Source organism: Monodelphis domestica, chromosome 7 (assembly GCF_027887165.1).
Source record: "Monodelphis domestica isolate mMonDom1 chromosome 7, mMonDom1.pri, whole genome shotgun sequence".
In the NCBI taxonomy this organism is placed as follows: Eukaryota; Metazoa; Chordata; class Mammalia; order Didelphimorphia; family Didelphidae; genus Monodelphis; species Monodelphis domestica.
The window spans coordinates 65,716,241-65,733,052 of NC_077233.1; the positions used below are offsets into that span (position 1 = coordinate 65,716,241).

Consider the following 16,812-nt stretch of genomic DNA (forward strand, 5'->3'; position numbering starts at 1 on the left):
CCTTGATAAAAGATGAAATTATTGCTAAGGCAAGTCAGGAAGTCATTGGTTGTTTTGATAGGGGCAGAAATATGTCTAGCAGATGTCTCTTTAAGTCAGATTCCTTATGATTATATTATGTCTTTTTGCCAGGCTCATGCTCAGCTTCTCAGATTCCTCATATATTTCTTCTTTCTGCCTAAGTGGTCTGTAGTGTACTCCCATGATATTAAATCACTTCTGTTTCTCTCTCCTTTGACCTTCACCTAATTATTCTGCATAATGTTTCTCTTCTCTGGTTCTGAATTTCTCTACATAAGTACAACTTCTAGATATACAATGCTATCCCTCCCCCCACCATACACACACTTATGTAACTATCCTTATACCTTGTATTCTTTTGAATAAAGCATACCCATTGTGAGCAACAGTCCAATATAGGTTTTACCTGTCTGATATCTGTCAGATTAACTTTGCCTCCTTGTATTGGGATCTCTAGATCTGAATTGGTGGCCAACATTCTTGACATTTAGATCTTGAGATCTTGGGTTTTACTGTGAGGTTTCTTGGATTTTGCTTCCTGTGAATTTTTTGTCTGGTTACCATTGTCCTTCCTTCTTTGTGTAGCTACTCTTTATAGTGTCTACTTAGGAAATACGTGTGTGTGTGTGTGTGTGTGTGTGTGTGTGTGTGTGTGTACATCTAGTCTTCATTTTCCCCCATACTGTTTAGTTTAAAGCACACTGTATTAGATGTGAAAGTACTGGATGTATACTATTTATTCAGCAAATGTCCTTTTTCTGAGTCCCTACTATGCACTGTCTTACGCTAAGAACTGGGGAAATCACAGGAAAGAACAAACCATGGCATCTGTCTTCAAGGTATTTTAGTGAAGAAAAACAGTATGGTAGAAAGATCATTGGCTTTGGAGTCAGAAGATGTTAGTTTAAATGCCACTTCTGATATGTATTACTTGTACCATTCTGCCTTGTCTAGGGCAAGTACTCAATCAATAATTGTACTGAATAAAATTGCACTTCAGCAAAGATGAGTAGGATGGTGTGCCAGATAGGGGGAAGCCCTTTGCTTAGAATGTATCCATCATGGCTTCTGCTCCATTCTGTTCGCTCATTGCAGTCATGTCCAACTCTTCATGACTTCATTTGGGATTTTCTTGGTAGAGATAATAGAGTGATTTTCCATTTCCTTCCCTAGCTCATTTTACAGATGAGAAAACGGAGGCGAATAGATTTAAGTGATATGCCCAGGAACACACAGCTAGTAAGTGTCTGAGGCTGGTTTCGAATGGAGGAAGATGAGCTTTCCTTGGTCCAGACCCAGTACCCTATCTTCTGAACTCAGCTGCCTCATCCATCAAGGCAAGGAAGCACAAATCCAAGAGGACAGATAGGAACTATTTACTTTGACCAAGACCCAAGGGAACTATGGGAAATAATTTCAAAGGGAGATGGGGGCCAAATTATGGAAAGCTTTAAATGTCTTAAATTACTTGGCAGGTAGGGTATTTCTGAAGACCAGGAAAGGACCATATGCTTTAATCTTCTACCTCTAAATTAAGCTGCTATCTAACTCTGTAAGTTAATCAAAAAAATTTTCAACCTGATGGGTCTTTTAAGGGAGACAGAGGACATGTGTACTTTTCTTCTTGTGTAGGATGTTTAACCTTCTAAGTAGAAGGTAGGAGGAGGCCTCCACCTGGTTTAGCTCTCAAGCCTTGCTTCAAGAGGAGAAGCTGAAAACTCAAAGAAGATTGGCCTGATCCCAGGTGCCTGGAAAAGAGAAAACTGTTGGAGCCTGGTTTTCGATTGTATCTGAGAAAGAGCATCTGGAGGTACCAGGAATTCATGCCATCTGAGCCCAACTTCCAAACCTGGAAAGATTCTGGAGTAACTAATTTAAAACAAACAGATGGGCAAGAAAATTAACTTGAAGACAGCCAAAGGAGATCCTGAGATCTGAAGTAGCAAGAAGCCCAGTGGGCCCAAGGGGGAGTCAGACCATTTGATCCATATGCTCTTTTAGATTGTGGTTCAAAAGGTCTATACTTACAGTGTTCCCTGTGCCTGGAATGTTCAGCATCTTTGCCTTGAATTGAGGTACAATTAAGTTAAGGATAGACCCAGGCCAGCCCTGTCCACTCCTTTATTCCTTCCCAAGCTTTGCTCTTGACTTTCTGGGCTTTTTTCTCTGCCATGATGCTCCCCCCTTCCCTAGGGACTTCCCCTCTTCTGTTTCAGCTTCTTTTTATAGGCTGACTTTCTCATTAGAATTTTAGAACAGCCATGAATGTCTACCTACCGGAAAAGAACTGATAAGTAGAAATCTATATGATGGAGCTTTAGATTTAAATGTGTAAAAATTATTTTATTGTCAAATGATGCCTTCTCTAGTGCAGGGAAGGGAAGAAGGGAGGGAGATATGTGAAGAATTAATGTAACAAACTAACAAAGGAATAAATACATTATTTATTTAAACTGAAACAAAGAATATTAGAAGATAAACTGCTTGAGGGCAGGGTTGTCTGTATTCCCAGCTTAGTGCAGTGCCTAGCAGGAGCTTAATAAATGTTTATTGACTTGATTTGACTTAGAGCTCACTGTGCATTGGAATTCTTTATCTATGTGCTTGGTAGCCCCTTATTAGACTATAATGTCCATGAGGACAGGAACTGGGTCTTAGCTGAACACTATTATGCATAATGTAAGTACTCAATACATTTTTAAAAACTCTTACCTTCTGTCTTAGAATCAATACTGTGTATTGGTTCCAAGGCAGAAGAGTGGTAAGGGCCAGGAAATTGGGGTTAAGTGACTTGCCCAGGGTCACACAGCTGGAAAGTATCTGAGGTCACATTTGAACCCAGGACCTCCTGTCCCTGGGTCTGGCTCTCAATCCACTGAGCCACCCAGCTGCCCCCACTCAATACATTTTAATGGAATTTGGATCAATTTTCATTCCTAAGAAAGTGCCTACATGTGGGCAATGTAGGCTAATGGAAAGTACATTGAACCAAGATTCAGAAGACTCTGAGAAACAGTATCCAGGTGCTAACCTGTTTTGTTATTCTAGATCTAATGTCTCTTTATTCCTGAGTCAATGTGTTTTCCATTATAGTAAGTGTGATATAACAGCAAGAATGCTAATTCTGGAGACAGTAGATCTGGGTTCAAATGCCATCCCTAACACTTACTACCTATATGACCTTGACCAAGTCACCTCAGTTTTCTTAACTATAAAATGAGAGAGAGCCTGTGAGGTCAATTGTTGCTCTGAATATATGGTTTTAGGATTTAAAAAATGGATCTAATCTCCAGAAGAATATAAGACATCTAGGGTTCCTACCAATTATTCAATTCTTGAGGCAGCTTATGGTGCAGTAGATAGAGAGCCAAGCTCAGAGTCCAATTCTGCCTCAGACATGTGTTATCTTTGTGACCTTGGGCAAGTCACTTAACATCTATTTGCCTCAGTTTCTTCAACTATAAAATGGGGATAATATAAAAGTACTTATTGTTGTGAGGATCAGAGATAATACATGTGAAATAGCGCTAAGCACAGTGCCTAGCACTTGGGGAGGCACTATATAAATGGTTATTTTTGCCAGCTCCTTGAAAGGAGGGCCTGCTTTTACCTCTTTTTATATCCCTAGATATTAGCGCAATGCCTGGCACACAGTAGGCTGCTTAGTAACTGACATAGTAGGCACATAGTCATTGACTGATTAATTGATTCTTCCTCTCCCCGCACCCGTCCTCCCTTGATTGAGCTGTTGTCTTGGTAGCGTTGCCAGCTCATGTGGGCAGCTACACTCAGGAGACACTCCTGAGTTTCCCCATCTCTGACATGAGGGGGCTGGACTTGGTGATTGCTCTGGTCCCTTCCAGCTTTGACATTCTCTGGTTTGATGAGTCACAGTTGAAGGAACCGCTGTGTCCCTGACGCAGGGATTGAGGCCGCTGAAATACCAACTCCTACACCTGACAGTGCTTTTCAGAGGGGCACAGGACCAGTCATCTACTGGCAGGGTAGGCGAGGCAGAGAACAGAAGCGTGATCTCTTGCTTCCCATTTGCAATGGTGAAAGGAAGTCTGCTGGTGAGAGCCTGACAAATCCAGTCTCCACGTCTAATCAGAGAAGGACAAAGAAGGGAGATGGAGTGGTGAGCTAAAGCACAGCTTCTCCCTATTAATTCCTGGCTCTCTTCCTAGCCAGAAAAAGACTTTAGGTCTCCATCATCAACCTTCTCCAGCTCTTGAACCAAAGGGAATTCAATGATTCAATAGGGAGGTGGGAGGGAAGAAGGGAGAAAGCTAGCAGATTGCTGAGCTTACAATTCCTTCCTCCCCGTTTGGAGTCTTTACAGTCCTAATAAAAATCAATAAGTGACTTAAACATCCTGTGGGGAGGGGAAGAGAGGAGAGCAGAAGGTCAGGTTGAACCCCTGAGCCCCTGCCATTCTCAAACGCTGGCACTTCAAACGCTGATAGCCACATTCATTCACTAGGTCTGTTTACAGAATGCTAAGAAGTTGACTTCCCCTGCTATTCAGAAGCTATCAGTCAAACATCCTGTTTGAATAGGGCCCGGATGCAAACCCCTTATATGGTTGGACCTGAGATCTAGGCATCTCCAGGAACTTTTTATGGGTTTAGGTCTCCAAGGAAAGGGGGAGGGGGGGGGAGGAATATTGTAGTAGCTCGTCTCACCCCACCATCTCGCAGGTGGTATCAGGGCTATTCTCAGCAGGTCAGTGGCCCTGTGGTGGCGGAGCCATCGTTCACTGGATGTAGCTGGCCAGACTTGTCCTTCCCCTAGTCACTGCCTCTGTTGGGGGTGGAATAGGGAAAGGGCTGAAAGGGAAGTGATGGCCCCTCATGTTTGACTCCTGTGTCCTGGTCTGACTACATATCGGAATGAATTTGGGGCATCACGTTTTAGTGAAAACATTGGCAAAAAAGACTTGGGTAGTCAGTAAATAAACCTTAATAAGCCTCTAGTATATGCCAGGCACTATGAAGCCGAAGAAAATCAAAAGACAGTGTCTGCTCTGAAGGAACTCAGGGACTAAAGGTAGTAATAACATGCAAACAAGATATGTCGGGTTTTGTTGTTTAGTTGTTTCTGAATTGTCTGTCTCTTTGTGACCCCATTTTGTGGTTATCTTGGCAACAACGCTGGAGTGGTTTGCCAACCCAGTTCACTTTACGGATGAGGAAACTGAGGTAAACAGGAATAAGTAACACAGCTAGTACAATTCTAGACCCTGATTTGAACTTAGGATGAGTCTTCCTGATTCCAAATTCAGAGCTTTTTCCAAACAAGATTATCTCCAATTTATCCTGACTATTAAGAACTGAAGATAGTGAGAAGACTGGAGATCATGCCATACAAAAACTGGGTAAAGAAACCTTCAGATCAGGCGCCCATCACCTCTTTCCTGAATTATTGCAATATTCATCTTCTCTTCCCATTCCATCCATTCCATCCTCCAAACAATCATGAAGTGGATCTGCCAGAAGAATAGATATTATTATTATTTTCCCCTACTCAGGAAGCCTCACTAACTACTTAGTACAATGAAAGGTAAAAACAAACTCATTGGGCATTTAAAGCCCATCACAGTGGACAGCTGGGTGGCTCAGTGAGTTGAGAGCCAGGCCTAAAGATGGGAGTTCCTGGGTTCAAATCTAGCCTCAGATACTTCCCAGCTGTGTGACACTGGGCAAGTCACTTAATCCCCATTGCCTAGCCCTTACCACTTTTCTGCCTTAAAACCAATACACAGTATTGATTCTAAGATGGAAGGTAAGGGCTTAAAAAACAAATAAATAAAAATAAAATCCATCACAGTCAAGCTCGCAACATATCTTTCAGTTTTCATGTTACTAGCTCTCATGAGGCTATATTCTAACCAAACTGCCCTATTTGTTTTCTCCTGTCCACAGCATTCTATTCCTGTCCCTTCTCCCAAGCTTGGAATGCTTTCTTTCCTCTCCACTTCTTGGAATATCTCAACTCCATTCAAGGCTTAGATCAAGGCATCTGTCTATAGGAACCTTCTCTTGGTTGCCCAGTTATGAGTGCATATCCCAATGCTGAGAATTATTTTATTTTGCATGTATCTTGCATTTTCTTACCCACGTATATATTCTTTTTCTGTATTTTCTTATCTGTGCAGATGTTCTTTCTCAACCCTCCTCCCCAGCAGCTCCCCATGCCAGGAGAGTATAAATTCCCTGAGGCAGAGGCCAATTTATCCTTTGTCTTTTAATCCCCAGCACTCCCAAACCTGGGGATAGATAGGTTCATAATTGTACTAATAGAATCATTCAATTGAATTGAACTGAATTGAGAAGAGATAAGCTAAAAGGCATGGTAGGTGCTTTCAAATATTTGAGGGGATGCCATGTGGGATAGAGATCAGACTTGGTCTGCTTAGCCCCAGAGGGCCACATTGGGAGGAATGTGGAAAAAGAAGGCATTGCCAAGGAGCACAATTCAAGGTAAGGAAAAAAAACTCTGAACCATAAAAGAGCTGCCCTGGGAGCTGGTGGGTCCCCATGCCTGGAGGTCTGTAAGTAGACGACTACAAATAAGGGTCATGTGGAGGGGGACTGGGCTAGACGACCTCTGCGGTCCCTTTCCGCTGATATCCAGAGAATGAGCCTGATAAGCCTTTTCTAGGGTTCTCAGCACTTTCCTATTCATTATCTCATTTTCTTTTCACAGGCTTTTTTATTACTTTGGCACAAAAGGTCTTTTGATAGGGAGTATATTTGCCATTCTTTTTCCTACCATCAACAAACTAAAAAAAAATTCTACACCCACGAATAGAAGGAATCACTCATAATCACTCATAATTCTTTGTCTATACAGTAAAGTGAAATTCTCATTCTTTTTCTTATCTTGGTTTTCATGGTCTTTTCCTTTAGTGTACATTAACCTTTCTAGATGCTTTCTTTCCCAACTCTTTTTTATACTTAAATGTTTAGGCATTTTAGCATCATAGCTCTCCTCCCCACTCCCTATATATGAGGCTATCCTGATCTCTTCAACTGCTCGTATTACCCCTATCCACAATTAGTAACAATAACAAGCATTTAAATAACATTTACTATGTTCCAGCATTGTGCTAAGTATTTTAAAATTATCCCATTTGGTCCTCATAACAATACTGGGAAATAGATGCTATTATTATCTTCATTTTACAGATGAGGAAACTGAGGCAGGCAGAGATTAGGTAAATTGCCCAGGATTTCATGGCTAGTAAGTATCTGAGGATAGATTTGAAGTTAGGTCTTCCTGAATTCCCTAGGTACAGTGGATGGAGTGCTGGACCTGGAGCCAAGAGCACCTGAATTCAAATCTGTCCTCAGATACTTACTAGATGTGTGACTGTAGGAGAGCCATTTAACTCTGTTTGTCTCAGTTTCCTCATCTGTAAAATTAGTTGGAATGGAGAAGGAGATGGCAAACCATTAGTGTATTCTTGCCAAAAAAAAAACCAAATAGGGTCACAAAGAGTTGGACATTACTGAAATGACTGAATAATTTCCTGACTCCAAGCCCAGTACTCTATCCATTGCACCATTGTCTTTACATTATATTTACTTTATATATATGTATATATATATATATATATATATATATGAATATATGTTTCCTCCAAGAGAACGTCCTTCTTGAGGATAGAGACCATTTCATTTTTTACTTTGTAATCCCAGTGCCTAGTGTAGAGTAACTACTTTATAAATGCTTCTAAAAATTACTGCTTTCTTTTGGTTTTCGGTTACCTACATATGTCAATTTATCCCTCCTTTCCTTCTCCTAAATGTTTGTTGATTGGTGGCCAACCACCATTACTTTCTCCAATTGATAAATGAGAGATTGAAGGCATAGAAAGGTAAGATACCTGACAACTAGCTAATATCAATGACAGGATGAAGATTTAGCTCTCCTGGTTAGAGATGGGGATGCTGTGATCAACTCTAGGTCTTCTCTTTTAGGAAAGAGCATGATAACCTGGACCAAGTCTAGAGCAGGAATGTTGAATGTTGAAGAACCTTGTTGATAGAAGGAATTTGGTTTTTTTTAGTCTGAAGAAGCCTTTAGAAGAATGCAATAACTTGTCTTCAATCAGCTGAAGGCCTATTACTTAGAAGAGGGATTTGATTTGCTCTGCTTGGCCCCAGAGAGTAGAACTAGGGATGTTTGGTGGAAATTGCTATGGCAAATTTAGCTTTGTTGGGAAAAAATCAGGGCTATCCCAGTGTGGTATGGGCTGCCTCCAGAGGTGTTCTCTCCTCTCCAGAGTCTTTGAGCAAAATTTGGATGAGCAAACTTGTCAAGAAAGCTGGAAAGGGAATTCTCATTTAAGTCTTATTTGTACTATATGGCCTCTGAGGTCCTGTCCAACTTAGAGTCTGTGATTTTCTTAACTGTCAAGTCTAGTGCTTTTCTACTAGGTGCTTCTGTTGATACACTTTACCCAATGCCTGAAGGTTAGAGACTCCTTTGTCCTTAACTGTAGGACCCCCCTGTAGTCAGTGCTAAAGCATCCTTGGACTTCCCCCTACTTCTTAGAAGAAGACAATAGACTTCTTTGTTGGGCATCCATTCCACATTGACCTTCTGCTATCTGCAGAGGAGGACACACTTTTCCTTCAATGTCTTTATAGTTTATTACTTTCTCCCTTCATGTCCCCTGGAATAAATTGTTCTCATCCAACCCTTCTGCTAGGGGAAGTCTTTGTGTGCGTAGAGTAGACACCTCCCTAATTCAGTGATGAGTTTGTGCTTTACTAGTTACCCTTTATCTAGTTTAGCCCACCTGCTCTGATAGTTTAATGGAGTGTGGCTGCTGCACATGCTACAACTTCTTGGAGCCACAGGTGATTGCTGGGTTGCAGGTGGATACCAAAGGATGAAAGCACCCCAGAAAAGGGCCCAGCAAGCCCTCACACCAGAGGTACTGGATTTGATGACTCTGGAAGAGAGTGAAGCCAACGGCTTTGGGCAACTCTGCTTCACTTAAATCCAATTTATGCACAGTTCAAGAGGCATCACTCAATGATATAATTTAGGTCCTCTTTGAGTATTAAGGACAACTACCAGCCAAGCTTCTCCCTAGAGTGCCTGAAGAGGCAAGAAGTTCCTAGTAGTTTCAGGGTTCTCCAAGATATCCTACCATAGCTCCTTCCATCCCCAATCCCTGAGACAACCCCAAGAGAAGGCTTTTCCTTTGGAGACTTAAGCTTCCCATCAGAAATTTCAAACTGCCTGGCAAACTCCTCTCAAGTTGTCAAGACTCACAAATGATGAATAAGGAATGCCTCAGGTCAAGATCATACTTCTGGCAAAGGGTTTGTCATCCTGTAATATATTTTACAGCCGTCAGTCGTGCCTGGTCTTTTCCTTGTTGTTAGTCTATCAGTCCCAAGGACAGAGTCCTTGGGGGTCACTGCAGATTTTCACCCCCTACAGAGGCAGCCAGTCTTGGCAGCACGATGAAGTCACTTTAACCTTCTTCCTATTTCCACCCAGCTAAAATGAGCTTCTTGACATGGGAGATTAAGTGCTTTGAGTGTGAGCTCTGAATAACAAAATCTGGCACTCACATCCTGCCCTGAGTGGGCTTAATGAAAGTTCCCCAGAGAGCAATAAGGAAGGTCACATACATGTATATGTTCAGCCTAGCCTGGGGTGGAGTGTTAGAGCGGAACTGAATGAGTTAGAGAGAAAGGAAAGGGGGGCGGGGAAGGCGGGGGTGGCTATTCTCTGAAACTTTTGGATGATTCTGCCAAGGTAATTTTTTTTCCCATCATTTTCACGTCCGGGCTTTCATCCCAGCCAGCATTCACTCTTTGTTTCTGGCTCCTGGGAATTTGACGTTAGAAGTTTGATTCCTCTGCTGCTGAATTTTCTCCATCATGTGGGGGCACCTGTGCTTGGAGGTGGCTGAACACCATCATTAGCAGGGGTGGACAGCCTTTTGTTTGAAAGGAAAATCCTTCCATTCATTTGTTTGAAAAGGGGGAAAGAGGGGGTGTAAAAGGCATGATGAAAATCACATGGAATTTATAAAATATTGAATGGAGCTTGGTGCCTCCTCCACCAATGAGGAGGTGGATTGAGAAACATTTTCAATATGTACAAGATAGAAATGGTCTGGAAGTTAAGACCCTCCTCAAGCATCCTGGATCTAGAGGTAGAAGGGACCTCAAAAGCCAGTGAGTCCAACCCCTTCATTTTATAGTTAGGGAAACCGAGGCCCAGAACCTTAGATTTAGATCTGGGAAGCCTCTTAGAGGGCACTGAGTCCTACACGTTTTCTAGATAAGTAAACAGATATTCAGATGGTGAACTTCTAGGATCAAAGCCTTAGAACTGGAAAGAACCTCTGAAGCCATTAAGGCCAACTCTCTTATTGTGCAGATGAGGAAATAAAAGGCTAAGGAGGATGAGTGATTTGCCCAAATTCACATAGGTAGTGTCAGACTATGAATCTAGTGCTCTATGGAGAACACCCGCTCTGATCTTCCAGCTAGGGTTTCTTCTACTGTTGTTTATGAAATGCTATTGTCCAAGTGGAAGTTGTGGGCAGTCCTTAGCCTGCCCTCTCCAACATTACTCTAGTTAAGATGGAGCCTTTGGAAAGCCAAGGCTGCCATGGAACCAGAAATGAGCTCTCTATTTCCAGCCCAATGCCTTGTTCTTTGCACTTCTCCAGCTTCGTTCATGTTCCCTTTGCCCAGAACGCTTTGTCTGCCTCATTTCAGTTGATCAGATGACTACAAATTCTTTTAAAGTCAACTCAAGCCTCATGAAGCCTCCCTCCAATGGTGCCATCTTCTTTGGAACTACTTAAAGTCTCTAGGCTTCCTAGAATTCAAATCTCATAGCTTTGGAGTTGAAGGAAGTGTTAAAGGAAAGTTAAAGGTCATTACATCATGGATGAAGGATTAGAGGCTGGAGAGGCTAAGTGACTTATGCTAAGTCATCTAGTTTTCTCATCTTCAGAATGAGTTATTTCCAACTGGAATCCTATATTTATTATCAGACCATAAATTGCATAAGGATAGATTTGACTTGTTCGTGTTTGTAGCCTCGTCAGTACCCCCCCCCCCATATTCCTGGCACATACTTGGTTCCTAATAAATATAAAAACATAGGCAGCAAGGTGACATAGTGGATAGAATGCCAGACCCAGAGTCATGAAGACCTGAATTCAAATTTGACTTCAGATATTGACTAGCTGTGAGACCCTTTGCAATGCACTTAATCTCTGCCTGCCTTAGTGTTATCATTCTTAAGTTGGGGATAATAATAACACTTACCTCCCAAGACTGCAGTGAAGATTAAATGAGATAATATTTGTAGGACTCTTTGCAAACCTTAAAGTGCTGTATAAATATTAGCCATGAAACATTTCTTCAATTTGCAGTTTGATGACATTCATTTATCCCTTAATCCCTTCATTAGTTAATGACATATATTGCTATCTAGTTGTTTCCTGGCCATGAAATTTATTTCCCCAACTAAACCATAAGCCCACTGAGGACAAGGACATGGCTTTCTCCTTTATCCTACACTTTGCCTTGTACAATTGTGATCATGCAATATGTGATCAGTTAATAAGCTGTAAAACTCTGACATTGGAGAGAAATGGTAGACTTTCGCTCATATCATGATCAATGTGGAAATATGTTTTGCATGATCGCACATATGTAGCCAAGATCAAGTCGCTTGCCATCTTGGAAAGGGAAGGATCTAAGGGAGATAACTGGAATCTCAAAGTTTCAGAAAACATATGTTGAAAATTATTATTGCTTATCATTGGGAAATAATATTAAAATTACAACTAAAATAAGAGTGATAAACTTAATGGAGGATGGGAAGATTTGGAAATATGGTGGGACAGAGGAAGGAATGCTAGGAGGAGAAATAGGGTGGGCAAGGCATAGAGAAAGTAATGGGCGTGCTAAGTGTAGACCATACCCTGGGTGAGTGTATATATATATATATATGTTTGGGTTTTCACATCATACAAACAGAATAAATGCAAAATAATTATGAGGTAATTTAGGAGGGAGGGGTCCTCTCAGCTGGTGGGGGTGCAGTCAATAAAGGTTTGGTAAAGAAGATAGAGCTGGAGTTGAGTTTTGCAGGAAGCTGAGGATTCTATGGAGCAGAAGTGAGGAGGGAGTGTCAAGGGGAACACAGCCAGTGCATAGACCCAGAGATGGGAGATGGAGGACCACTGGTAAAGAATAGCCTGGACTATCAGATTCAGGAAGAGGGAAAGGTAGGTTTGGAGACAGGTTATAAAAGACTTTAAAAGTCAAAGAGATGGAAGCAAAATAAGATACCCTGAATCCTTTTCAAAGCTGATTTCAAATGCTATTTCTGACACAAGTATTTCTCAACCTTATAGGTAATAAAGCCCCCCAAAATTGCCTCACATTTTACATTTATGTAAATATATTTATATATTTATGTGTGACCATGAGATTTCCCTCCAGTAGAATATAACTTCTTAAGGACAGAAGCTGTGCCTAGTATATATATGGTAAATGTTGTAAAATGCTTGTTGATTGGCCAATAGCCAGCACGAGGTCTGATGATGCAGGATTTGAAAGCAGAACTAAAGTGTTTGACCTTGTTGTAATGGATATCAGAATGTCCTTACATACAGGCTCTTGAGCAGAATTGAGTCCTCAGGTGTGAAAAGGTAGAGATTTTAAGAGTTTTGCCCTGAGGGAGGTGGGGCTGGTCAAGCAAATATCTTTTCACCAATAATCTAATAGACTGAGCAGAGAGGAGGTAAAGAAAGATCTATTCACAAAGCAGGCATCCCATGGTCCTCCTGCCAGGGAGGCTGATCCTGACTCTGTTCCCCAGACATTCAGGGGGTGTTTTCCTAGACCTTGTTCTGTTTGTTCCTAATGATTTTCCAGGTCCACATTCCTAAATGATCACAGCAAGTGACGTACATCCCTTAGTCCAGCCTGTTGCCAGAATTCCTCCCTTGCAGATGGGGAGTGACTCACTTCATGACAATTCTGGGGATCCGGGTGGGCCCCTGGCCATTGCCAGAATGCTGTCTTTTTGGACTATGCTCTCCTAACTCATCCAGGATTAAAGTGTGGCTAACATTCTTCTGTAAGCTCTCTGCCATGCGTTAGCCTCTTCTCTGTTCCCATCTTTTTTTCCATTTACTATCAAGTTTTGACTAATAAGACTATCCTAGGAATGGAGAACTCCAGTTAAACAAATATCTTGGGAAACTGAATCAGCACAAGACTACATTTTTGTTTCAGTACAACTTGCTGAAAATCTCTCTAGCATTTTTTAGAATCAATACTATGTATAGGTTCCAAGGCAGAAGAGTGGTAAAGACTTGGCAATGGAGGTTAAGAGACTTGTCCAGGGTCACACAGCCATGAAGTATCTGACCCGGATTTGAACCTAAGACCTCCTATCTCCAGGTCTGGCTCTCTCTCCACTGAGCCACCTAGATGACCCATCTAGCATTCTTTTGATCTATGCTCCTAACTTAGTCAGGGGAATCTCCTGAACATATCTTGTTGATGGAGGATCTGGTAGGTACCTGGGTCATCATTGTGAACATTGGCATTTCTCTGCAGGTTTTATTGTGTATTACCTTAACTTCACACACTTTACAATTCCAGAAAATGGGCTGTCTTACTGTTTTTCACAGTTAACATTCTAACTCTCACCCCAAGTTTTTGTTTAGGCTATTTTCTGTGCCTGGGTTGTACCCAATTCTCACCTTCATATTTTGACCTTCCCTATGTCATCTCTACTGGGGCCATGTTAGCTCTGTGGACTTCATAGAATTAAACTTTAAATTTTCAAGCTGGAAAGGATCAGAATGATCATAGATCTCCATTTAAAAAGGTCTTTAAAAGCTATCAAATTTAACCTGCTCATTTTATGGATGAAGACACAGAGGCTTAGTATACACAACTTAAGCAGAAGCTTCCTTAAAGTATCACCTCCTCCTCCATGAAAGCCTTTCCTGCTCTGCTCCCTGCTCTCCACCCCATCCCCACCCAGCATCCGCTAATGCCTCCCCTTTCCTCCAGCCAAAATTACCTGGTTTTCACTGTGCATATAATTTGCATCTGCTTTTTTATTCAGGTATTGTTTCCCCTAATGGAATGTAAGCTCTTTGAGCTATTTTGTTTTATATTGTATCCCTAGCACCCAAAAAGATTCCTGGCACATGGAATAGGCTTAACAATATTCTTGTTGATTGGCTGATTGTACAGGATGGTATAGGTGGAGAAAGTGTAGAAATCAGGACTGCATATGTGCTGGTACTGGAACATTTGTCAGGATTTGGGTTTTGAAGAAATCTCTGATCTCAGCTTGTTTTCTTGAGATGTGCCCATTTCCCCCTAAGAGTCGAGTATGGATAAATATCATAGAGGGTATCACAGGGCTCTTAAGCAGAGATAAGTTCTCAGACACAGCTCTTTCCAGGGAGTCATTCATAGCCCTGGGCAGTCTAGGCAGATGTTGGGAGGATGTAAAAGAGTAGGGATGATGGTGGTGTAGAAGGCAAGTACTATGAAGAAAAAATTGACTTATTATTGCTTCATTGATTGAATAACATGATTAAAGTGCCCATTGTGTGCAATGTTCTGTGGTTACTATTAGGGGAGTTATGAAGATAAGTAAGACATCATCCCATAAGCTTAAGGAATTGATAGACTGGTTGAAAAATATGGGGTGGACGATGGTGGGAAATGTTGCATGAAATATACACAGATAACTGTGAAATCTTTATCAGAGACCCTTCCATGACATGGAGAACCAAGGTTCCCTTTGGGTGATTTCTCTCATCTCTGGCTTTTGACTTCCATCCAGAAGATCCAAGACTTCTCATATATGATAATACTTTGTAGTAGCCAGCCACAAAACCCCTTTGCAAGCACATAATCCACAGACTCAAAGGAAAAAAATAGTAATGGAAAACAAAACAGAGTTCATGGAAAATAGAAGTTTCCTCCAATGGGCAGTCCTTCCAGCTGAGCCTCAAGCCATTTGCAATCCTGCACTATATGGGACTCCTTGAAGGTGTCATCTCTTGTATCTCTTCCAAAAATCCCACACAACTGCCTGCAGGGGGCATAAGTATCACTCTTCCAACTTGACAAAATGGCTCCCGTGGCTTGATGACCATTTGGGGAAGGGTTGGGGGGGGGAATATTTCTGCTGGGAGCCTTGTCCAATGGCTGTAGAGTATATACTTACTCCAGAGCATTCCTGTCGTGGCAGGAGACAATGTTCTGTCCTTGTCCGAGTTGTCAGTGATGATGGTACAATGCTGGGCTAATGTATGTTTGCATTGAAGTGTCTTAGTAATGCAATGATTTGTGTTGTCATTTGACTTCATAGAAGTTTTACCCAGAGATCAACAACAAACAGTCCTTCTCAATTTCAGGCATGCCTTCCTTCATCCTCAATACTAGGTTCAGACATAGTGACTTCAAACCATATATCTTTTAAAAAATGTAGGCTGGTTTGTTGTCTACCCAATGAGCACTCCCCACATCAATCTTCTAGAAGTTTAAGCATTGCCAATTTCTCCCTATGTCTACCATATCCTCATGGGTAAGCGAGAGCATGCCATGTCCCTATCTGACAATTCCATGAACTGGTTCAATAGAGTGGATGGAGATGCCCCTCCCCTACTATAAATAGAACTATAATTACATGAAATCAAATATGATAAATGCTTAAGAGGAGTAGAAAGGACTACGATGGTAGCATCACCTCCAGTTGACTTCATGGAAGAAGTGATATTTGAGTTGCATCAAAGTGTTATGACACATGCTGGCATCCCATTATTGAATTAGAAATGGACAGTTCCAAGGGAGGAATTCCAAGAGACACAATCTGTATGTTCTTTGTAATTCTTTCATCCTGCAAGATACTTCAATACTAAAGGCTCCTTGGTTTGCAAAAGTCTCTCCAGACATCAGAAGGAGGATATTCTACTGGAGGAAATTAGCCTTTCAGTTTTTGAAAGAGCCTTATTTGCCCATTTTCCAGGTTTCTGTTTCAGTGACTATAATTGAAGAACATTTTGAGAAGTTACTAACCCACCCTTCCCTCTCTCTTCTTCAGGTTCTACCAAAGACCTGATAGAGACATGTTGTGCAGCTGGACAACAGTGGGCCATTGACAATGCAGAATGCACAGAGATACCTGTGAGTGGGGCTGATGGTGATGTCTGCAGGTAAGGCAGAGAACCCTTGCTTATTGGGACCCTTCACTTTTAGCAGAACTGCTTAGCTAGGTTTCAGTGGGTTCTGAAGCTCCCAGAAATGTGTACAATGTCATTTTAGTAGTTTGAGAGGCAGCACAGTATAGTGGAAAGTTGCTGGAAGGCAACTAGGTGGCCTAGAGGATAGAGTGCTAGTTCTAGCATCAGGAAGACTTGACTTCTAATCTAACCACTTACTGGCTGTGGGATCCTGAGAAAATAATTTAACCTGTTTGCCTCAGTTTCCTCAAATGTAAAATGGAGATAATAATAGCACTTATCTTGCAAGGTTGTTGTGAGGATCAAATGAGATCATGTTTGTAGAGTGCTTAACATAGTGTCTGGCACATTGTAGATATTATAGCAATGATGGAGAACCTTTTAAAGACCAAATGCCCAAATTGCAACCCTCATGCAACATGTGAGGTGCCCCCTTACCTCAGACAGTGGAGGGAGGAAGCATTCCCATTGGACTGCTGGGCAGAGGGGCGGATGATGTGAAAAATGTCCATGTG

The 16,812-nt window shown here is 41.7% G+C and overlaps 1 protein-coding gene across 5 annotated transcripts in view; it reads left to right on the plus strand.

The window, feature by feature from the left end:
* FBLN2 (fibulin 2) overlaps nucleotides 1-16,812 on the plus strand; it is a 258,583-nt gene that overhangs the window by 168,053 nt on the left and 73,718 nt on the right. For all 5 annotated transcript variants that reach the window (XM_007500354.3, XM_056804787.1, XM_056804788.1 and 2 more), the window contains one exon: nucleotides 16,159-16,270. In XM_007500354.3, coding sequence (XP_007500416.2) covers nucleotides 16,159-16,270 — 112 coding nt within the window. The remainder of the gene's footprint in view (nucleotides 1-16,158; nucleotides 16,271-16,812) is intronic.